Source organism: Muntiacus reevesi, chromosome X, assembly GCF_963930625.1.
Source record: "Muntiacus reevesi chromosome X, mMunRee1.1, whole genome shotgun sequence".
NCBI classification, from domain to species: Eukaryota; Metazoa; Chordata; class Mammalia; order Artiodactyla; family Cervidae; genus Muntiacus; species Muntiacus reevesi.
Genome location: NC_089271.1, coordinates 126,133,933 through 126,159,081, shown reverse-complemented (window position 1 = coordinate 126,159,081; position 25,149 = coordinate 126,133,933). Strand labels below are relative to the sequence as shown.

The 25,149-nt window shown below is 37.6% G+C and overlaps 1 protein-coding gene across 3 annotated transcripts in view; it reads right to left on the bottom strand.

Moving 5' to 3' along the window:
* TENM1 (teneurin transmembrane protein 1) overlaps positions 1-25,149 on the bottom strand; it is a 612,361-nt gene that overhangs the window by 270,508 nt on the left and 316,704 nt on the right. For all 3 annotated transcript variants that reach the window (XM_065915017.1, XM_065915018.1, XM_065915019.1), the window contains exons 7-8: positions 6,225-6,424; positions 4,871-5,081 (exon numbers count right to left, since the gene is read on the bottom strand). In XM_065915017.1, the coding sequence (XP_065771089.1) occupies positions 4,871-5,081; positions 6,225-6,424 (411 nt within the window). The remainder of the gene's footprint in view (positions 1-4,870; positions 5,082-6,224; positions 6,425-25,149) is intronic.

Genomic DNA, 25,149 nt, shown 5'->3' with positions numbered 1-25,149 from the left:
TAGTTGGAGGCTAATTACTTTACAATATTGTAGTGGTTTTTGTCATACATTGACATCTATTTTTTTCTAAATTGCAAAAACACTGGGCCTATAGCAATCTTTGCCCTTTGCTGTCTACAAAGCACTTACTGTCTAAAGTCAGATGCCAAAGATTTCTGTAAGAGGTCACAGTACCAAATTATTTAAAGCACCCTGGATTTGCTGAATTGGCTATTCAAGAGTGGGACTAAAAACCAACCTCACCTCTAAAGTGCATCAAGGGTCTAGATGAGCTGTATTCTTAAAAGACATTCATGATAAAGCTAAAAATGTACTAGGATTATAGGTCATTTCTCAAAAGCAAAAAGGGCTTTAAAATATAACCCAGAAAATGAAGTCTATTGTTTATTTTTCAAATTTAGGTGGTAGCAAAGAAAAATGTCTTCTCTAGCACCTTAAAATGTTTAATCTACTATCTTGACGGCTTGAATATGATAATCAGCATTTCATTTTCACTAATAAGTGACAATGGAAAGCTTTTAAAGTAAGTGTTCATATTAAACTCACCACCATGAAAAGCATTAGAACCTAAGTATTTTGTTGAGAAATGCTTTCTTGGCTGTAAACGCATTATCAGTTCTTTGCCACTAATTTCCCTTCAATTCATTCTTAGAGAAGAATAGGTTTCAGGGGGAATTGAGAAGGCTTTGAAGGTGCCTGTACATAGTTCTGGTGACATAGTGTCTTCAATACAACAGAACTTTGACCAATCTTGTGCTAAGTAACTTGACTGAAGAGGTATAAAGTTTTATAAAAATCAGTCTCTGACAATGATATTGAAAACTGTTTTTAGTTTAAAATTTTATTTGAGTCTAACAGCATCAAATTCCAAGTCCACGACCTATTATGATATGTATGCTTTCCCCCTGCAGTTTTTAAAAAACCCACTTTTTCATGACTTTTTTCCGTACATTTTCTATAACTTAGCGCTCCTCAACTCTGACTTTTACGTTCTGGCCCATTACACTCATACTTCTCATAGGTACCAGTTTTTGCTTTTCAATCCAAATCATCTACTTCATCTAGTTTCACTTGGATAAGCTATTTCCAATCAGAAGGAAATATTCTAGTAAGTAGTCTTGGTGTCTTCTACTGAACTCTGAGAATTTATAATGAGAGTTGAGAAATAGTATTTCTTCAATCGAGGCCTTTTGACCACCTACATAAGGAGGATCACCTGAAGTACTTAAAATGCAGATACCTGAGCTTCACACCAGATTTACTGAATCTATCTCTGAGGATATTAGTCATGCTTGGTTGCTCAGTGGGGTCCAACTCTGCAGCCCCAACTACTGTAGCCCGCGAGGCTCCTCTGCTCATGAAATTTTCCAGGCAAGAACACTGGAGTGGGTTGCCATTTTCTACTCCAGGAGATCTTCCTGACCCAAGGATAGAACCCGCATCTCTTGTGTCTCCTGCACTGGCAGGAGGATTCTTTACCTCTAGCACCACTTGGGAAGCCTCCATCTCTGAGGATGCAGCCCAGTAATCTACATTCTAACAAATACCTCAAGTGACCCTGCAGGTGAAAACTGAATTAAAGCATTGAGAACCAGTGCTTCAAAGAGCAAACTTCAATGGTTAGAAGAATTCTAATCTAGACTTGGAATTCTGCCTTGGGCAGAAGAAAAGCAAGAGGAAAAACATGGCATCTAGTCCATTTAGGGGATCCTTAGGAAGCTGAGAATGAATCCAGTGGCCGTGTGGATCGCTATCCTATCAACAGAGGAGATTATTCTTCTGACATCCATATGAACACATCAGATTCCTTTTTGCGAGTTTATGATGGTCGGTTCTCTGATCCCTGTGCTAGAAAACTGAACTGGATAAGAACTGACACATGGAATTTGCTGAAAACTGGACTGGCAGGAATGTAACATTTGACAATAAGCTAACCACTTTTAACTCATTAAAACATTAGTTATTTTCAGAAAATCATTCCTTTATTTAAAAGATCATTACAAAAAGGCACAAAGAATCTTATTTCTTTTCATTCAGAGATGGAACAATTATCATCTTTTTTGTTGTTTTGCTTTCTTGTACCAAAAAGAAGTGGCCATTCTTAAATCTACATTTGGATTTTCCCTGCCCTGCATGGTTAATAGGAGGCTATAGATGAAAATTTCAAAGGTAAACATACTTAAATTTAATTTCATACCAGGTCCTATTGACAACTTCATGGAAGCAGCCATGTGGGAATGTAGCTACTGGAGAGAGAAAATGTTTAATAAAATTTGCTATCAAAATAAATAAAAATCCCTCTGTCTTATTGACTTATCTAAGAATTGTCCCGAGGCCCGTAATGCTGCATAGAGTTTAACACCTGCAATGCAAATGAGAAGAGAAGGCAATGGAGGAGGTTTTGGTATCAAAGAGATATTGGGATAGCCTAGGGACTCCAGAAGAGGATGGCTACAGCAGAAACACATAAATAACTAGTGATGAAAAAGGGTGTGCTTTTCTATTTACAATGGCCTCCAGGAAGTTTGTCTTCTATCTTTTAAATCTTACTCCAGGATCACTTCCTAGACACCAGTTCATTAGGGTTGAGAATTATTTTAAAGTTCTTATGCTTAAAACCCTGTTCTTATGCTACAGCCTTTGGATCTGCATGGGTTTTGCTTCCAGCAGGTTTTCTCATGGGAGAAACAAAATCTAATGAATAATCCTATGGGATAAGCATGTTCTAAAGAGCAGGGGTTTGAAATCAGAGATATTGAGGGTCTCTAATATCAATTTTGCCACTTGCTGGCTGTGGGACTTCTTTACTCACCCCAAGTCTCTGATTTCTTATTTGTAATATAAGTACCACTATACCTATGCTAGGCTTGTGATAAGAATCAAACAAGATAATTGAATGTAGAGTGCTTGGGGCAGAACAGCACTCCATTAATGATATATATTATCATGTTATTGAGCTGGTTGGTGGAGACTTTGGCTTATTCATAACTTTGTCTATAAAACTAGAAAATAACATATAATAATACAGGCTAGTTGCTCACCTATATTAGTCACTCAAAAAATGGTTATTATGCTGTTTTGATCCCTATGAGCAGACCAAATATAGTTAAGATCAATCCAACTGATTATAATATTATCACTTAATAGACAAAGGAACAAATATATTATCCTCTTTTAACAATTACAAAAACATAAAAATAATGGGGATAATTTAGAGTAAATAATTTATATATCTTTGACATTTTGGCAACTTTACTTGAATTCTAAGTGAAATTTTAGGAGAAATAAGAAACAGACTTGCATAAGGAAGAAGCAAATATGTTGTTTTATATGAAACTAAGCTTAATCTCTGGATAATAGGAAATTATATCTCAAAGGTTAGGTTCTTTGGGAAAGGAATTAAGGGACATGAAAACAACTCCAAGCGTGTTTCTGGGTCTATTGATTTTTGAAAGGTTAATAGCTTGGTTAGTGTTTTAAGTTGAACTTAGGGGTAAGGATAACAGGAAGAGAGAAAATCCTCTTCACAAATGTTTTAAGTCTTTTAATTGCTCTGATTTCTTAGGAGAAACTCAGCCTCTCATATCTGATTAGTTTGCAAAACTGAGTCTTGGTGGACAAATATGAAAGATGCAACTGTTGAATTTGCCCCCACTGAATCTCTGAGAAGCAAAACAGTGTCATGACTTAAAAAAAATATATGTGTGTGTGTGTGTGTGTGTGTGTGTGTGTGTGTATTTCTAATTTAACAAACACTTTGTCTTTTGAAGATGTAAGATCAGTGGAGCTTTTCTCTAAGGGGAAAAACCATTGGTGCATTTTTATTGCCTTTCTGATTACTTCAGAGGCAAGTTTTTGATAATCTGTGGCTGGAATACCATTTTCTACTGACAAAAGGTCTTCAGCATCAAGTAAAAATACAATATAATTGTTATAAAGAGCAGATGGTATATCTATTAACAATCAACACAATTTCCTAAACACATGGTAGAACAGGTTAACTAAAGGATAAAGTGGTGAGAGTTGTATAGAAAACTGACAGCTGTAAAATATTTTCCCTTCTTTTAAAAGACACGTGTTTCAGGAGAATTCACACAGTAAAATACTGTGTCTATGAGTTGTATACTGTTAGGGCTCTAAATTTGCTAAAGAGCTCAGCTTTATTCATACAAAGGGTTATGGCGAATGAATTGACTCCCCAAAATGATAGAAGTGAGCTGTCTCTGATTAACTAGGGTGAAAATGAGTAAGAGTGTGTGTAGACATTGTACTGAAAAGAACATTCTTTAATAGGCTCTGAGCACAGTGAACGAGTCATTGTGATGATTTTTAAACTAAACAGTTCTAAAGAAAGAACTCTGAATGACCCAAGTTATTATCCTTAAGACTCTTCTGTATGCTTAGGCTGTATTTTGCAATCTTAATGTTTCCAGAATCAGTTGTTCTAAAGAAGAACTGGATTGATGCTAGTTTTTCCATTTCAAAAAGGTATTTATTTGCTTTTTCTTTTTTAATAGAACTTGAATTAACAGGGCTTCTCTTGCTTATTTCCTTTCTTCATGAAGTTTTTCATCTATGTAGTCTCAGTAATAGTGTAATCCAGGGTATTATTCCTGTTGAAAACATATAAAAAGGAGCATGGCAGGTATCCTAAAATAGCCACAAATAATGGAGCATTTTAAAAATCTTAATCTGCATTTAAACAACATTACTGACAACAGCAATATAAACCTGTCTCACTGTGATGTATCCTGAGTAATGACTTTAAGACAGAATGAGCAATAAGCTTCAATAACATCTGTATCGCTTTCATCACTGTGTCTTTCTGGAGTTATGCTGTCGATTCAAAATCATAGCCAAGGCAGCTTACCAATTGCTGTAGTTAACACAAATACTTGTTCCATCTTTTTTCCATCATTGTAAAATGCCAGATACCAAGGCCCTTGGTCCATATATTCTATGAAACCTGTTTCCTGCAGTGAGGTTAAGATTAGGTTCCGAGGAGAATGCTGGGTATCATCAGAGCTCTTGGAGTCCTGTTTGACCAGTTGTTTTCCATCCATTAGCTTTACAAAATCAAACTGGAACAAATGCAAACATAGATATGAGCCACGACTTTTACCTCTAGACTGATTAACATCTCTCACATCAACTATGATACTTCATACTTCTTTGCTCTGGAGGTGGGCAGAGTGGGAAAAGAGGTAATTCATTCTTAAGTGTATCTAAACCCCAAAGCATATTATTAATTCTGAAAACACAATAACCCTCCACGATATTTATAAATGTTACCAACCTTTCAGTTTTATAGTATTAAAAATGATTGTTTAAAAATAATAAAGCAAGATACAGAAGAATTATTTGGTATTATGCAAGAGAATCCAGATATTTTACAAAAAGTATCTGATAGAAGATACTTGAAAAAAGACATTCCCCTTGAAATGTTACCATGATCATCATTACAAATTAAAAACAGTTTTCTAGTTTTTAAAACTAATAAATGAATAGTCAAAACATTCAACATAATGTACTACTTTTGTGGTAACACAATGAAATATTCAAAGACCTTGTCCTCTTTTCTTTTATCCCTAATCAGCGGACAAGAACATGGTACATGTATCCCAAGTCCCGGATGGTTACAATTCCTTATGCTACTTCTTAGATGGAGCAGGGCCTCAAATGGGTTCGTGTAGGAAGAGATAAGGGAAAGAAATTAAGGGAAATGAAGTGGCAAAGGTTTCTAGAAGGGTCTTGTAAACCACAGAGGTTTTACCTATTTAAGTTTTTCTTAACAATAATAAGGAACATGTTTTACCTACAAGACAAAACACGCCTTTTTGACTCATTTCCCTCTTGGTTTGCATTCCTTTATTGGGACAACAGGTCAGGAATGTATGGAACCAGTGGAGGTGTGGGCACCAAGACTGAAAAAGAGAAGGGTCTGGGAAGGCTCATGACCATCCTGTTCCAGGAAGTAGAACTTCAGCTGAAAGAATATTTTCTTAAACTTCCTTTTTTGAATCTGTTTTGCTAAATTGTAGTTGTTATTGCTCAATAGCATCTTTTTTTCTCATTCGCTTGACTGTGATTATTCTGGATATTTGCTGATTACAAAATTGTCTGCCGTCACCTTTGACTCTCACATACTTTGAAAGTCACAAACCCTGAACTATTCATCCCACCACTCTCTGAAAGGGTCAAGAAATATCTAAAATATCAAATACCTGAGTGTGTGTAGGTGGAATGTTTCTTCTGCCATAAATTCCCAGCAGTGAGTCCTTGGCTAAAGAAATATTGAATTTCAGATATATAGGATGGTGGATAGTAATCTGAAAACGCCAGAATAAGCCAGGTGGAATGGTCTGCATGACCTGTGCACCAATGTCAACTTCTCCAGTGTCTATTGCCCGTCCCTTCTGAAACACTGGTTTTAAAAATAAAGAAAATTATTCATAATATTAGTCAGTTGATAAAACAATGGGTTTTAAATTTTCAAGAACATGTATATCAAATCAGACTTACTCAGCTCTTCCTTCCTCTTCACCCCACCCATCTTGTAAAACCTTACCCAAATTAACTATCTCCAAGGAGTCTTTCCTAACCAACCACTGTATTAGTCTCTCCTTTCTCTTAAGTACTATTGCACTTATTTCCATCATTTGAGTCATTTTAACCATTATTTACTGAACTTTGTCTTGGTAGCTGTAGGAGATACAGCTATAAGTGAAAGTTACTCAGTCATGTCCGACTCTTTGCAACCCCATTGACTATACAGTCCATGGAATTCTGCAGGCCAGAATACTGGAGTGGGTAGCCTTTCCCGTCTCCAGGGGATCTTCCCAACCCTGGAATTGAACCGGGGTCTCCTGCATTACAGGCGGATTCTTTACCAGCTGAGCTACCAGGGAAGCCCGAGGAGATATCTCCATTATGATGGGGTTCCCTGGTGGCTCAGATGGTAAAGGAGATACAAAGATAAGTAAAATGCTGCTCTCAAGGAACTTTGAATATAAGAGAGAAAAATAGGGCAAATATGAAAATAGCCACATTGTAAAGGAAAATACTTGCATTGGGTACACAAAGTGAGGAAAGGTATTTGACCAGAGGATACTCATCATTCCTGGCTGTCAGAACCTCCTCTATATTCTTTTATTTTCTTCTTAGCACTTATCACCACTTAATATAACAGGTGTTTTACTTATTTCCTGTTTATCACCTGTTTTTACCTGATAGAATATAAGGTCCATGAGGCTGTGGCTGTGTTTGTTTATTGCTTTATCCCCAGTAACCAGAAGAATGTAGTGCTGTGATCAATACATATTTATTCAATGAATAAACAAATGAGTGAATCAGAAAAGCATATTTATGGGAAGTGGTACTCAAGATGAGCCTTAAAGGATGGAAAGGATTTCAACAGAGCTGTGGGGAAGAATTTTCCATGTGAAAGGAACAGCTTGAACAAAAACAGAGAGAGACTCTATAAAGCTAAGGTGCAGGGTATGTGTATGTAGATAGAAGCAGCTGAAAGTAGGGTTAGAGGGAAAGGATGGAAGGCAAAGTGTATCTGATAAGGCATTAATATCCAATATATATAAAGAACTCACACAACTCAATAACAAAAATGCAAATAATCCAATTTTAAAAAAATGGACAAAGGACTTGAATATATATATTTTCCAAAGAAGACATATTAATTACCAATAAGTATATGAAAGATGTTTAACATCACTAATCACTGGGGAAATGCAAATCAAAATCACAATGACAACTAGTATAGCCACTATGGAGAAGAGTGTGGAGATTCCTTAAAAAACTGGAAATAGAACTTCCATATGACCCAGCAATCCCACTCCTGGGTATACACACCAAGGAAACTAGATCTGAAAGAGACACGAGCACTCCAATGTTCATCACAGCACTGTTTATAATAGCCAGGGCATGGAAGCAACCTAGATGCCCATCAGCAGATGAATGGATAAGGAAGCTGTGGTACATATACACCATGGAATATTACTCAGCCGTTAAAAAGAATTCATTTGAATCAGTTCTAATGAGATGGATGAAACTGGAGCCCATTATACAGAGTGAAGTAAGCCAGAAAGATAAAGAACATTACAGTATACTAACACATATATATGGAATTTAGATAGATGGTAATGATAACCCTATATGCAAAACAGAAAAAGAGACACAGATGTACAGAACAGACTTTGGGACTCTGTGGGAGAAGGCGAGGGTGGGATGTTCTGAGAGAACAGCATTGAAACAAGTATATTATCAAGGGTGAAACAGATCACCAGCCCAGGTTGGACGCATGAGACAAGTGTTCAGGGCTGGTGAACTGGGAAGACCCAGAGGGATGGGATGGGGAAGGAGGCAGGAGGGGGGATCGGGATGGGGAACACGTGTAAATCCATGGCTGATTCATGTCAATGTATGGCAAAAATCACTACAATATTGTAAAGTAATTAGCCTCCAACTAATAAATGAAAATAAATGAAAAAAAATCACAATGAGATATCACCTCACTCCTGTTAGGCTGGATATTATAAAAAAGACAAGAGATAAATGTTGGTGAGGATGTAGAGAAAAGAAAACCTTTGTACACTGTTGGTGGGAATGCAAAATGAAAGTGAAATTTGCTTAGTCATGTCTGACTCTTTGTGACCCCATGGACTGTATAGAATTCTCCAGGCCAGAATACTGGAGTATGTAGCCTTTTCCTTCTCCAGGGGATCTTCCCAACTCAGATTTTGAACCCAGGTCTCCCTCATTGCAGGTGGATTCTTTACCAGCTGAGCCACAAGGGAAGCCAAAAGCAGAACTACTATATGGTACAGCGCTGCTATTCCTGGGTATATATCCAAAGAAATTGAAATCAGGATCCCACATTCATTGCACCATTATTCACAATAGCCAAGATATGGAAACAACCTGAATGTCCTTCAGTGGATGAATGGATAAAGAAGATGAATCTGAAGGGCACTGTGCTTAGTGAAATAAGGCAGACAGACGAAAGTTGATTTCATACAAACAAGAATAGAATGGTGGTTGCTAGGGCTGGAGGGAGGGGAAAATGGGGTGATATAGGTCAAAGGATACAAATTTTCACTTATAAAAAGTTTTGAGGCTCTAATATACAGCATAGTGAATGTAGTTAATGATATGGTAATATATACTTGAAAATTGCTATGAGTAAATATCAAGCATTTTCAACCACAAACATACACACACACACATGAGCTGACACGTGTTAACAATGTGAGGTGATCAATGTTTTCATTATCTTGATCTTGGTAACCATTCTACAATATATATGTATATCAAGTCATCATGATGTATACTTTAAATATATATGATCATATTTGTCAATTATACCACAATTAGGTTAAAAAAAATCATATATTATCCGGGAAGTGTAAAGCTGGATTATCCTAAGGAATGGTACAAATATCAATTAACTTCAGATTACTATAAATTCAAAAATTTTATTGTAATTTTAAGCATAAATACTAAAAGATAAAAGTTTCTTTTCTGAACTAGCATAGAGAAAATAATGCTGAGATAAAAATAATTTATTCTAAATGAAGACAAGAAAGGGAAGACTGACTAGATGGGTCAATTAGAAAGCATGAGGAAGGTGGAAGATAAATTTCATATATCTATATCTTTACCATCTGAGCCACCAGGGAAGCCCCATATATCTCTGTGTGTGTGTGTGTGTGTGTGTGTGTGTGTGTTTATTAGTTGCTCAGTCATGCCCGACTCTTTGCAACCGCATGGACTATAGCTTGCCAGGCTCCTCTGTCCATGGGATTCTCCAGGCAAAAAAACTGGAGTGAGTTGCCATTTTCTTCTCCCATATATCTATATCTATCATTAAAAGTAAGGTGTCATGAACTAGACATTTGTGTTAAACAGTAAGAACCACCAGTCTGAATGAAGAAGAAAAATCTAATTATATGTTTCTTATAAAAAATATATCTAAACTATAAAGAATATTATTATTATGCATAAAATTATAATAATTATTTATAACAAAACAAATTATTATATATTATTATATATACAAATTATAATATATTATATAAACAAATTATTATATAATAATTACTATAATCATTGTTATTTATAACAATGCCAAAGAATGCTCAAACTATCGCACAGTTGCACCCATCTCACACGCCAGCAAAGTAATGCTCAAAATTCTCCAAGCCAGGCTTCAACAGTATTGAACTCTGAACCTCCAGATGTTCAAGCTGGATTTAGAAAAGGCAGAGGATCCAGAGATCAAATTACCGACATCCACTGGAATATTGAAAAAGCAAGAGTTCCAGGAAAACATCTATTTCTGCTTTATTGACTATGCCAAAGCCTTTGACTGTGTGGATCACAACAAACTGGAAAATTCTTAAAGAGATGGGAATACCAGACCACCTTACTTGCCTTTTCAGAAATCTGTATGCAGGTCGAGAAGCATAGAAATGTACATGGAACAATGGACTGGTTCCAAATTGGGAAAGGAATAAGTCAAGGCTGTATATCATCACCCTATTTATTTAACTTATATGCAGAGTACATCATGCAAAAATGCCGGGCTGCATAGCTGGGATCAAGATTGCAGGGAGAAATATTAATAACCTCGGATATGCAGATGACACCAGCCTATGGCAGAAAGTGAAGAAGAACTAAAGAGCTTCTTGATGAAAGTGAAAGAGGAGAGTGAAAAAGCTGGCTTAAAACTCAAAATTCAGAAAACTAAGATCATGGCATCTGGTCCCATCACTTCATGGCAAAATAGATGGGGAAACAGTGGAAACAGTGGCTGACTTTATTTTGTGGGGCTCCAAAATCACTGCAGATGGTGACTGCAGCCACAAAATTAAAAGACGCTTGCTCCTTGGAAGAAAAGTTATGACCAACCTAGACAGCATATTAAAAAGCAGAGACATTACCTTGCCAACGAAGGTCTGTCTAGTCAAAGCTATGGTTTTTCCAGTAGTCATGTATGGATGTGAGAGTTGGATTATAAGAAAGCTGAGTGCCGAAGAATTGATGCTTTTGAACTGTGGTGTTGGAGAAGACTCTTAAGAGTCCCTTGGACTGCAAGGAGATCCAACCAGTCCATCCTAAAGGGAGTCAGTCTTGAATATTCATTGGAAGGACTGATGTTGAAGCTGAAACTCCAATACTTTGGCCACTTGATGTGAAGAACTGACTCATTTGAAAAGGCCCTGATGCTGGGAAAGATTGAGGGCAGGAGGAGAAAGGGACAACAGAGGATGAGATGGTTGGATGGCATCACCAACTCAATGGACATGCTGCTGCTGAGTCACTTCAGTCGTGAGTTTGAGTAAACTCCGGGAGTTGGTGATGGACAGGGAGGCCTGGCGTCCTGCAGTCCATGGGGTCACAAAGAGTCGGACACGACTGAGCGACTGAACTGAACTTGAACTGAACTGATAACAGTAAAACAAATTATTTCCCCAGGCAGAAAAGACGCTTTCACTGTGGTGGCCCAGATTCAATCCCTGGTCAGAGAACTTAGATCTTTTGAGTTCCCAAGTAACGCTCATGTTTCTTGGTCCTCATCCCACACACTGAGATGCAAGATTCTAAGAACCCTGGGAACCTAGGTGTGAGGGATGCAGGATGAGGGAGTCAAAACTTTAAGTTTGAGTGACTTAGTAGCAAAAACAGGAAACCTATAAAGAGCTGGTTAGTGTGAGAGAATGTTAGTGTATTAGGCATTTATTATTTGTTGTCATATTTTCTAATTATTTTTGATGTGCTGGCTTCATATAAGTTTCTCTGGGATTCTTTGTTATGTGGTAGTGGGAAGGGAAGCAGAGTGGCAAGAATTGAGTTGCCCTTGGTTTTGAGCAAGGAGGATTACATCTCAGGAGTGCAAGCTCAATTTGCCCTTATTTCACACTGCCTTTACCTTTTTCAGTCATCAACTCCTTTTCCACACCAAACACAGTTTAAAAACACACATGGTCTCTGTCCTTTGTGTTCACCAGCTATAAAATTAACAGCCCATTAAGAAACACACCTGCAGTGGCTTTATTCAGAGGCCAATGCCTTGCAGCTTTTAACTCCCTGAAATACCTCCATTATTGCTTTTTGTGTTAAGGCCAAGAGTAATAACTATTTTAAGAATGTTCACTGTTAACTGTTAATAATAGATTTCAAATGCAATTTCAAACATAATTATGTATTACAGGACATAATTTTGTCAAATTGACATTTATAATAAAATATGCCCTTTGAGATCATAAATGACCAACTGAGGACCTTATTTTTCAGTGGAAGTTATTTTTTCCACGTGAGACAGAAGTTTGGTCCATAAAGGGTTGATTATACATTTAACTCTCAAGGTCCTGGAGCAGACAGATCTCTTCAGTGAGCGGTACTCAACAAACTGTGTTTATGTGGACACTTCAAGTCTCAACTTAATATTCAGTTTATCCAACTGCTAGCCTCATTAGGGGCTTTTATCACTGGTTAAAATGCATCATTTGGTCATGCAAACAATATTATAAATATAAGACAATTTAAAATGTTTTAGTTTCAGCATGTAGCATTTTAAAGGTGTTGAAAATGGTCTCCAATGAATGCAGATGTTGTCATTTTTAAAAACTCAGGACAAAACTGGCTGATGGACATTAACCTTTTTTTTAAATTTATTTTTATTAGTTGGAGACTAATTACTTTACAATATTGTAGTGGTTTTTGCCATACATTGACATGAATCAGCCATGGATTTACATGTGTTCCCCATCCCAATCCCCCCTCCCGCCTCGTTCCCCATCCCAATAACCTTTTTTTTTGACATTAACCTTTATATATGAGCCTTACCGAATGCTATACTATCTCTCTCTTCTCCATTTTATAGCATCATATATTGCGTAAGGCCACTTTAATGTTCTTCACTAAATCAAAAGAAACTTGTGAAGTTGTGTTGTTGGAGTTTCTGGTTTTGAGAATTACTAAATATACAAAGCATATATACATGTCATCTATAAAATGATTTTAAAAGAAGATGGTCTTACCCTTTGAGAACTGGTATCACAGTTAAGACAAGGTAGTTAAAGAGACAGGGTAACAAGAATGAACATGTAAACTATAATTTAAATAAAAATAGCAAGCAAGTTTTTTTGCTGTGATTTGGTATTAGAAAAATTCTCACATCCTGCAGATACAAAATTTCTCAGCCCCTAACCTTTTAGAGCTTAGCACATTAGAAAGGAAGGTATTTCCCTGTTAGCAATTTACTTCACTAAATAGATCGCTCCATTTTCACTTCTCTCAAAACTAGTTATGAGGGAGGTGGGAGAGGGGATTGGGATGGGGAATACGTGTAACTCTATGGCTGATTCGTGTCAATGTATGACAAAACCCACTGAAATGTTGTGAAGTAATTAGCCTCCAACTAATTAAAAAAAAAAACTAGTTATGGATTACAATGTAGTGATTGTTTGTTAACTTATTATTTCATTAGCTTTCTTAATATAGTTCAAAGGGGGAAACCAAAGAGAAGGAACTTACATGCATAAAAACAATATATAATGTGATTTCACGATGAAATTCTGCATCAATATAGGTAAGTGGAATACTTTCAGACAAACTTAACATTGACTCTGATTCTTCATTTGCAAATCGTCAGTGGCAGAGTTAAACTATAGCACTAGGGTACAGATTTTGTAATATTCATGCTTTAATTGTCATTTAACCACTTATTTTACTGAAGTATATCAGAAGGCCCAAGAAGATCATATTCTCCAATAACAAAACTTCCTGCACAAATCCAAGAAGAAGGGCAGAGAGCCACGGATTATATCAAACTGTGAAGTACGGTAGTTATCACAGTCTCACTGATATCCACCAATTTAGTTTGAGCTAAACACTCTCTTTATAGGTTGCAACACAGGCATCAACTGCTGAGTAGGAAAAAAGCAATGGCAGACGGGCCAGGTTGAAGGATGGCAAACTGGTGGTGCAGAGGAAAAGGTTAATCTACCTGTAAGATAAATACAGATGGCGGAACTGGTGACAGACATCATGTGTAGTGGTTCTATTGACTAAACCAAAGTTTCATTGAGACACATACCTGAATACTAATAATATGATTATAATAGTGTTGTTCTTATAAGATAGGTTGTTCCTTGGAAGAAAAACTATGACAAACCTAGACAGCATATTAAAAAGCAGAGATATTACTTTGCCAGCAAAGGTCCATCTAGGCAGAGCTATGGTTTTTCTAGTAGTCATATACAGATGTGAAAGTTGGACCATAAAGAAAGTTGAGTGTCAAAGAATTGATGCTTTTGAACTGTGGTGTTGGAGAAGACTCTTGAGAGTCCCTTGGACAGGAAGGTGATCAAACCAGTCAATCCTAAAGGAAATGAGTCCTGAATATTCATTGGAAGGACTAATGCTGAAGCTCCAACACTTTGGCCACCTGATGCGAAGAACTGACTCATTGGAAAAGACCCTGATGCTGGGAAAGATGGAAGCAGGAGGAGAAGGGGACGGCAGAGGATGAGATGGTTGGATGGTATCACTGAGTTAATGGACATGAGCTTGAGTAAGCACCAGGAGTTGGTGATGGACCGGGAAGCCTGACATGCTGCAGTCCATGGGGTCGCAAAGAGTCAGACACGACTGAGACTGAACTGAACTGAAAAATCTATATTCTGGACATATAAATGTGTTTATTTTTTCTAATTAATATAACTAGACTGCATTCAATGATCCTGTGCAAAACTCAGTGGAACATTCCTAGAAGACACTGATGCATGGTTATTTACAAGATTCCATTACTGGGTCCTTGTGTAAAAAGGACTAGGTTAAAGGCTGTGGTTGTGCCCGTAATAGCAATTTACAGTCTTTTAAAGACATTTGCAAATTTCATAAAAAGTACCTAAGCTAAAAATGTACCACTTTAATGGAAGGGAATGTTGTCCAAAGATATAAAAAAGAAATAAGTCTTAAGGTCCTGGTTCCCCTTCATTTCATCCTATAGCATGTTCCAAATCATTAAAAGACACAATCAAATGGCTTTGGTATGGTCTTTCACCTGAATTAGTCCTAGTATGTGTCTCATGATTTAAGTACCATCTTCTCTGTGTTCTTTCAAATATAATAATTGTTTCACAGTAACAAATCATTGGAAATTTAGAATATCTGTGCTTGGAGCAAAATGGATTTATTCCCAGTGCTCAAAAGGTGTTCAGAGATGAAAAGGAGACAGTGAAAAACCTATCCTGTCCATCTATGTGGCTTTGTATGATAATCCTTATATGAACCATTCAAGAAAAACACAACACGTATTCAACTCTCACTTTCTTGATAGTGTATTACACATGCCTTTCATATTGTTACACCCAGGAGTAGGCAAGAGAAAGAAAAGGAAGAATGAACTTTGGATGTAGTAGGCGCTTGGTAATTGCTATTTCAATAAATTAATAAAATAAAACTAATCTTGATAATTTATTTAGTACTGTTGATCATTTACTTTGACATTTCAGTACAAGGTTTGGTGGGAGGAAGAACTGAAATCATCCACACACATAAATCTTTGGGAATTAACTGTGAATAAAATATGCTCAGAAATGAAATCTCTCTGTTTTACTGACACTGATAATACATAGCTGATTGTGTAGAAAAGTCCATTAACTAATCTTAAATGCAGGTTCAGTTGCTCAGTCGTGTCCAACTCTTTGTGACCCCATGGACTGTAGCCCACCCAATTCCTCTGTCCATGGGATTTTCCAGGAAAGAATACTGGGGTGTGTTGCCATTTCCTCCTCTAGGGGATCTTCCTGACCCAGGGATTGCATCCTTCTCTCTGTGTCTCTTGCCTTGGCAGGTGGATTCTTTACCACTGAGCCACCGGGGAAGCCTACTCTTGCACTTGAGAAATACACTACGGTGTAAGTGTTAACAGTTATGCCCATACACTGACAGACTTCAGATTCCAGGACAGTAGATTATTGACTATTGCATACATCTTCTCAGACAGCAACAACATGGCATTATTAAAATTGTACCATTAATTAAAGGGTGAATTTTGAATTGTATTTAGACTCTATGATCTATTTTTGAACATATATCAGTATTATTCATAACATCCAAAAAAAAGGTGAAATCCATAAAGATTCATCAACTAATGAATGGATAAACAAATATGTTATATTCATACAATGAAATATTATTCAGCCATAAAAAGGAGCTAAGTATTGGTATATGCTACAACATGGACAACCTTGAAAACCTTACGTTAAGTGAAAGAAGCCAGAAAGAAAAGTCTACACATTTTGACTGCATTTATATGAAATGTACAAACAGACAAATCTATAGAGACAGAAAGTACATTAGTGGTAGCCAAGGGGCTGGGGGGAGCTGGGAATAGGAAGTGACTGCCAGTGCCTATGAAGTATATTTTTGGCATGATGAAAATATTCTAGAATTAAATTGTAGTGATGGCTACCCAACTCTAAATATATTAAGAATTGCTGAGCTGTAGACATAAAATCAGTGAATTCAGTTCAGTTCAGTTTAGTTCAGTTCAGTTGCTCAGTCATGTCAGACTCTTTGCGACCCCATGAAACTCAGCACGCCAGGCCTCCCTGTCCATCACAAACTCCCGGAGTTTATTCAAACACATGTCCATTGAGTCGGTGATGCCACCCAGCCATCTCATCCTCTGTCAGTGAATTACATAGTATGTAAATAACAGTTGGCCCTCCATATCCATGGTTTCCATATCTGTGGAGTCAACTAATGGCAGATCAAAAATATTCAGAAAAAAAAATCCCAGAAAGTTCGACAAAGCAAAAATTGAATTTGCTGCACACAAGTTTACAACTATTTACAGAGCATTTACATTGTATTAGGTATTATAAGTTATCCAGAGATGATTTAAGGTATATGGGAGGACTGCATATACAAATTCTACACCATTTTTAATAAGGGACTTGAGCATCCACAGATTTTGGTATCTGTGAGGGTCTTAGAAGCAATCCCCATGGATACGAAGAGACAACCGTATTCCTGTCACTTTTTAAAAGTTCTAATCATGCAGCTGCATATCTCAACAAAGCTGTTACAAAAAATATGGTTGGGAGGTATAAAATGCCATGCATAATCTACACATACATTCACACAAACTACCATACAGTGTCATAAGAGTATTGATGTGTTTCCAAGTGGTATTAGAAGGACACTTGCTATCTAGAGGCTGAACGGTCTCCTGGCCAGAACTTTTAGGACATGTAATTGGTAGTTCACAGCAGGGATGCCTATTTTATATATTTTATACAATGTTATATGCCAACTGTTGCTGCCGCTGTTGCTAAGTCACTTCAGTCGTGTCCGACTCTCTGCGACCCCATAGACGGCAGCCCACCAGGCTCCCCCGTCCCTGGGATTCTCCAGACAAGAACACTGGAGTGGGTTGCCATTTCCTTCTCCAATGCATGAAAGTGAAAAGTGAAAGCGAAGCCGCTCAGTCGTGTCTGACTCTTCGCAACCCCATGGATTGTAGCCTACCAGGCTCCTCTGCCCATGGGATTTTCCAGGCAAGAGTACTGGAGTGGTTACATGTAGGTTACTCTGATTACATCCTTCTGGCCTTTGGAAAGGTGGCAGCAGGGCAGGTCATAGCTCACTTTCTCTAGCTTCCCCTTTTGTGGGCTTCCCTTGTGGCTCAGCTTGTAAAGAATCTACCTGCAATACAGGAAACTTGGGTTCTATCCCTGGGTTGGGAAGATCCCCTGGAGGAGGGCATGGCAACCCACTCCAGTATTCTTGCCTGGAGAATCCCATGGACAGAGGAGGCTGGTGGGCTACAGTCCATGGGGTTGCAAAGAGTCTGAGCACATATACCTGAACACATATATCTTGTGCCAGGTCTTGGGAAAGAGAAGTGGCCAGCTTAGGCACTAGCTCTCATGGGTTGTCATATTGCTACATATTTTGACACATTTTAGGAATCCAGAAAATATATATCAAATTAAAACTTTTCTTCACAAATAAAATATATTACAGAGCATAATAATAGTAATAACAATAATCATAATAGATGATAACATTTATTGAACATATGGTGCTCCCTTTTTGAACCCCTCTCTCTTATTTCCATAGTATCAAAATGTCTGTCTCGTACTCAGTGTACAATACAATTGGTGTCAGTTTATCTCTGAGGCTTCTCCCTCCCTTTCTCTTCTCCCAAGAGACTTTGGTTCCTTTACCATCTCCTTTCTTCCTAGTGTCCTCAATGTCTTCCTCTCTATTGGTGTCTTATTCAAACAACCACACGTCTCTCTTTAATAAAAAGAAAGGAATAAAATGACCCAACTGCCCCTTCATCTAGTTATCAAACTATTTATCTCCTTTCTTTCCTTGCCAAACTGTCTCCATCTGCTGCCTCTATTGCTTCATTATCCATTTAGCACATAGGTTATTACCATCTGCATTTCCCCCTTACCACTCTATTATTCCAGTCTCCTAAACAGGCACTCTTTAAGGTCATCTAGGATTGATTATTCTCATTTCTCAAGGCTCAGCTCAAGTTACTTCTATAATAACAATCACCTTTTCATCTTCTTTCTTTTAGGCCTCTTAGTCACCTAACCATTTTATTTCTATTTGTGTACAACAGTTGGTTGCATGTTATTTTGCACCGTGTATATATGCGTGTTTCTTACAGCTCTCCTATTTAATAGGAACTTTTTCAAGGGCAAAAGCTGTGTCTTCTGCTTCATTTGTTAACTTTCCACAGTACTTAAACCACAGTTAAAATAGTACCTTGACTCCAAACAGCATTAAAAATCATGAGCTTCTATTCTATGTTTCCAAATACTAGGATTTCATCATTTCCCCCTTGATATTATTTGAATGGAGGGTTTGAGGTGGTCAGAAGTCTTGTACAATTCAACTTTTCACATGTATTTTTCCCTCTCACTGAACCCCTGGTAACGGCAAGATGGTATCTGTGTACAGTTCTGGTGAAGACACCTTTGGTAGAATATAAAATGGAAATATGAAAAGGCAACTAAAATGACTAAGAGAGCATAGGAGCTACAAGTAGAGTAAAAAGTAAAACCAAAGGCTCTTAGCATTAGAAAGGCAAAGACTAAGAAAAGATTGCTGATTATTATCTATAGGACTCCCAAAGTTATGCACAGGAAAACATGCAAACTTGTGCATTAGATCCTGGAACTCTAGCACTTTATTTTCAAAAAGAAATTTTACACACTAAAGTTACCTTTGACTTCACGAAAAAGCTAGTAAATATTTGAACTTTCTCCAAAAATAATACAAGCTGAAAGATATAACTGGACACTCATAGGATTAGATATACATGTGACTGATAAATTTCTACAATGGATTATTTCTTCCAAAAAAATATAAGATATTATTAACACATTATGGGAAGATTCTCTAGCCTTTCAAGGATTAGTTCAGGACAATAAATATGTCATTCTATAGCATATCACTTGGTGCCTCTGTCAGATGCAGGCTACTAGGCCAGAGGGACCAAAAGGCATCACAGGTATGTTTTTTAAAAAACGGTTTTTTAAAAAGGAAGATGATTAAAAAAAGGAAGGGGATTAAAATGAAACAAGAGTAAAACATAAAACATATATGGCCAAGAACATTTAGCATGAATTTTTTATACTGTAAATAAGTTTACCTGTGAGTATAGTGAACTCTTTCCATAAATCTATTTGAGAAGTCAGGTCTCCAGTATGCTTTAGAAAAGCTTTTGTTGAAACTGAAGTATATTGATAAAGTGATTTAATATAGTTGAAAACAAGCTGCAGCACTCTAGCTGAGCCCCCTGAAACCCTGTGTTAGAGAAACATCTATATGGCATTATAGGAAACATTTACTGTAATTTGCCATCAATCTTTAAAAATAATAATGTTATGCTCCCAACATTCTTGTCTTTGTTAGTGCATGACTACTATTTTATTCATGTGGTTTGTTGTGCTTATATGAATTATTCCCAATTCTACAACAATGTCCTAGGCTTTCATATCCTTTAAGTAAAAGATACTGAAACTATGGGTTGACTCAAAGGGCAGCTGAGTGCATTTTAATATCCACATGTCCTATGAAAGAATATTGAAGAACCACAGAATTATAATGCAGGATTATGTTCCATCTGAATGCACAATGATTACCTGGATGGAGTTGGAGCAGTTTTTTTACTTTGGTACAAAATGAATCTTTACTGACTGGGTCTATGAAATAAATATAGTGAAACTACAGTAAATTTAGAATTCAACCTGTTGTTCAGGGTCCAGAATTGTTATTGCATAAATGGCCGCCAAATGTAACTATGCTATAGGTCAAAAGAAAACAAAACAAAACCATAAAAACAAAAACAACACACACACACACACACACACACACTCGCACACACCCCTCTTCAGCTAAGTCTACAAGGAAAGGAGGTCACAAAGGCGCATTTTGTGTTGCTGTTTAACTTTTAATTCCCAAGGGTACTGGTTTGAGTGCAAGTGCATGGGTTTGAGGAGGAGGGACTGTTTGGAGAACCCAGAACTTTGGTGTGCAATAAAAGATTTGCAAAGTACTCTTAGGGACAGGAGGGAGATCCAGACGGCAGAGTAAGAGGATGCGGAGGCCACATCCCTCTAGGAACATATCAAAAACACATGTACAAGACTTTCCTGGTATTTCCATGGCTAGGACTCTGCACTCCCAGCGCACAGCATCTGGGTTTGATCCCTGGTCGGGGAACTAGGTCTCATGTGCTGCAACTAAGTGTTCGTATGCCACAACTAAAGATCCTACACGTTGTAACGAAGACTGAAGATTCCTTGTGCCGCAACTAAGAACTGGCACAGCCAAAATAAATAAATAATTATTTTAAAAAGTACATCTACGTGTGGAACAATTCTCCCTGAAAACTAAATGTAAACTGGTAGAAGGACTCTTGTACAACCAAGGCTGTAAGAAAGATACCCACATAATGGGTAGGACAGAGAGAAAAGTCTCTAGTTGGGACCTGCGTTCCTGGGAGTAGACTTGAAGGAAAAGGGAGACCACATGGGCAGATACTGGCCCTGGGGAGGGAGCAGCGCGAGCCACGGACTGGACAGCCCAGTCTGTGAGTACTGTGCGAAGAAGACAAGCCCCCTTTAGCTGTCTGGAGGGCCGCTGAATCAGATAGAAAGTTTGGTGAAGCCTGGACTCTGCTTGTGGGAAGGCTCAACTTACTGACTTGCCCCCAGGCAGGGCAGAAAGACATCTGCCCTAGCAGATGCTGGGGTTCCTGAGACCACCTTGCCATCCACCACAACCTGAGCTGAGTGAACGCTCTGGCCCCGCGCACTCCAGGCCACAGCATGGCACTGGATCTGGGGAACAGAGGATTGAGAGAAAAGATTAGATCATGGGACGTGGAACTGACCCAGTGTAGCGGGGCAGGGCCCCAGTGGAATCGTGGTAGCTGTGGTTGACACTTCCTCAGGCAGCACCTCCGAAGCAGCCCAGATCGCTGAGGGCAGCTGCTCTGCCCCAATGGACTACTTGATATACGCAGAAAGTCCAAGCGGGTCCTACCAGACCTGCGGAACAGTTCCGCAAGAGAGCAGGGGTGGTGGAGGCAGTGGGCAGTGATCAACTGTGAGTGATGAAGGGGGCTCACACCCGAGGCTGCATCTGAGTAGAGCTGCAGACCCCTATACGGGCAGCGCGTGAGACCTCTGTCTGCACATGGGCCCCACTTATTGCACCGCTCCCCTCCTCTGAGGCAAATGTTCCAGTGCGGGGTGAGGGCAAATCACACACTTGAAAGGAAACACAACCAGTCTGAGCCCCACCCTTCGGGCTTCTGCTCCAGCAACTTGGTATCAGACTCTGTTCCTGACAGAGCACAGATAACCACTGAGCAGAGAGGAAGCCCCACCTCACACCCTGACCAGCTCCAGCGCCTCCATTTCCAGCCCCACACCCTACCAAGGCAATTGCTGCCAGCATACCCTGAAGAAAAATTCTGAACTGTATCCACATCAAATCCAGTTGTCCCATCAAAGGCACTGGGCACAATCAGTCTGTATAGAGATGCTCCCACCTAAGAAAACACTTTCAAGACCATAATAGGTAACTGCTACATAGGGTTGCACAGAGTCCAACGTGACTGAAGCGATTAAGCATGCACACACAGATGGAGAAAGTTGAGCAAAATTAAAACGCAGAGGAGCTACTCACAATGGAAAGAACAAGAGAAAAGCCCTGAAAAAATGAATACTGAAACAGAAATAAATTATCAGATAATAATTTATCAGATAAAGAATTCAAAACATTGGTATAAACATGTTCACTAAATTATGGAAAAGAATTGATCTAAACAGTGAACACTTTAACAAGAAAGTAGTCTAATCAGAAATGAATAATTCAAAAGCTGAAACAAAAAGACCCACTAGAGGGAATGAAGAGCAGCCTGAGTGATACAGAGAACACATAGTGGTCTGGAAGATAGAATAATACCAACCACTGAATCAGAACAGCAGAAGGAAGAATACATTTTAAAAAAGGAATACAACTTCAGAGATCTCTAAGATAACATTAAACTTTCCAACATTTGCACTATTCAGAGTTCAAAAACAGAAAATAGACAGAAGGGTGTCAAAAATGTATTTGAGGAAATTATGACTAAAAAAGTCCCAAACTTGAAGAAGGAAAGAGATATCCAGGTACAGGAAGCACAGATGATCCCAAGCAAGATAAGCCCAAACAGACCCATATCAAGAAATTTCATAATTAAAATGGCAGAAGTTAAAGATAAAGAGAGAATTCTAAAGCAGAAGAGAAAAAACAGAGTCATATACAAGAGAATCTCCATAATGCTATCAGCGGATCTCTCCATAGAAACTGTGCAGGCCAGATGGAGTAGCATAATATTTTCAAAGTCCTAAAAGGGAAAAACCTGCAACCTAGTATACTTTACCCAGCAAGATTATCATTTAGAATCTATGGAAAACAAGTAATAAAATGGCAATAAGTACATACCTATCAAAATTACTTTAAATATCAATGGACTAAATGCTCCAAAAGACAGGATGGCTGATTAGATTTTTAAAAAAATAAACAAAACCCTTCTGTATGCCTACATATTGGACAACCTATAAGAAATAGACACATTTCTTAAAAGATACAATCTGCCAAGACCGAATCAAGAAGAAACAGACAATATGACCAGAGTTACCACTAGTAGTAAAAATAAAGGTGTAATTACAAAACTCCCAGCAAACAAAAGTCCAGGACCAGACAGCTTCATGGGGGAATTCTATAAAACATATAAAGAAGAACTAATACCTATCCTCCAACTATCCTAAAAAGTTGAAGAGGATGGAACATCCCCAAATTCATTCGAGGCCACCATTACCCTGATACCAAAATCAGACAAAGGCACAACTGAAAAAAAGAAAATTACAGGCCAATGTATTTGATGAAATATACATGCAAAATTCCTCAATAAAATATTAGCAAACTGAATCCAACAATACACAGAAAGAATGAGATACCATGACCAAGCTGGAATTATTCCAAGGATACAAGGATGCTTCAGAATTCACAAATCAATCAATGGGATACACAACATAAACAAAAGGAGGAATGGAAATAGAAGCCACATGATCATCTCAATAGACATAGAAAAAGCATTTGACAAAAATTTAACATCCATCAGTGACACAAACTCTCATTAAAGTGAGTAGAGAGAACATATCTCAACACAATAAAGACAATTTATGACACACACACACAGCTAACATCATATTCAATGGTGAAAAAGAAAGCTTTTCCTCTAAATTCAGGAACAAGACAAGGATGGCCACTTCTATTTAACATAGTATTGGAATTTCAAGCCACAGCAATCAGACGATGAAAAGAAATAAAAGACATCCAAATTGGAAAGGAAGAATTAAAACTGTCACTCTTTGAAGATGACATGATGCTTCATATAGAAAACCTTCAAGTCTTCATCCCCAAACTATTAGAACTAACAAATGAACTCCACAAAGTTGCAGGATACAAGACTAATGTACAGAAATCGGTTGCTTTTCTATACATTAATAGTTATCAGAAAGAGAAAGAATAAAATATCTAAGAAAAACTTAATCAAGGAGGTGAAAGACCTATACTCTGAAAACTATAAAACACTGATGAAGGAAACTGAAGATGATACAAAGAAATGGAAAGATATCCCATGCTCTTGCAATGGAAGAATTAGTATTGTTAAAATGGCCATACTATCCAAAGCAATATACAGATTTAGTGCAATTTCTATTAAAATACCCATGACATTTTTCACAGAACCTAGAACAATAACACTAAAATTCATATGGAACCATAAAAAGACCCTGAATTGCCAAAGCAATCGTCAGAACAAACAAAGCTAGAGACATCATGTTCCCAGAGTTCATACTATAATATAAAGCTACAGTAATTAAAATGTATAGTACTGGCACTAAAACAGACACAAGATCAATGGAACAAGATAGAAAACCCAGAGATTAAATCATGCACCTATGGTCACCTAATCTATGACAAAGCAGGCAAAAATATACAATGGAGAAAAGATAGACTCTTCAACAAGTGCTATTGGGAAAACTAAACAGATACATGTAAATCAATGAGGTCAAAACATTTCCTCACACTATATACAAAATTGAACTCAAAATGGATTAAAAACCTAAATGCAAGACCTGAAACCACAGAACTCCTGGAAGAAAACATAGGCAGAACACTCTGATATAAATCACAGCAATATATTTTTTGGGATTTGTCTCTTAAGGGAAAAGAAATAAAAGCAAAAATAAACAAATTGGACCTAACCAAATTTAAAAGCTTTTTCATAGTGAGGGAAACCAGTGACTAAATGAAAAATCTGCCTACTGAAAAGAAGAAACTATTTGCAAACAATATGACCAACAAGGATTTAATACCTAAAATATACAAAGGGCTCTTACAATCAATATAAAAAAATTAACAACCCAATCAAAAAATGGACAGAAGACTTAAACAGGGGTTTTACCAAAGAAGACATACAGATGGCTAAGAGGCACATGAAAAGATGCGCAACACTGCTAATTATTAGGGAAATGCAAA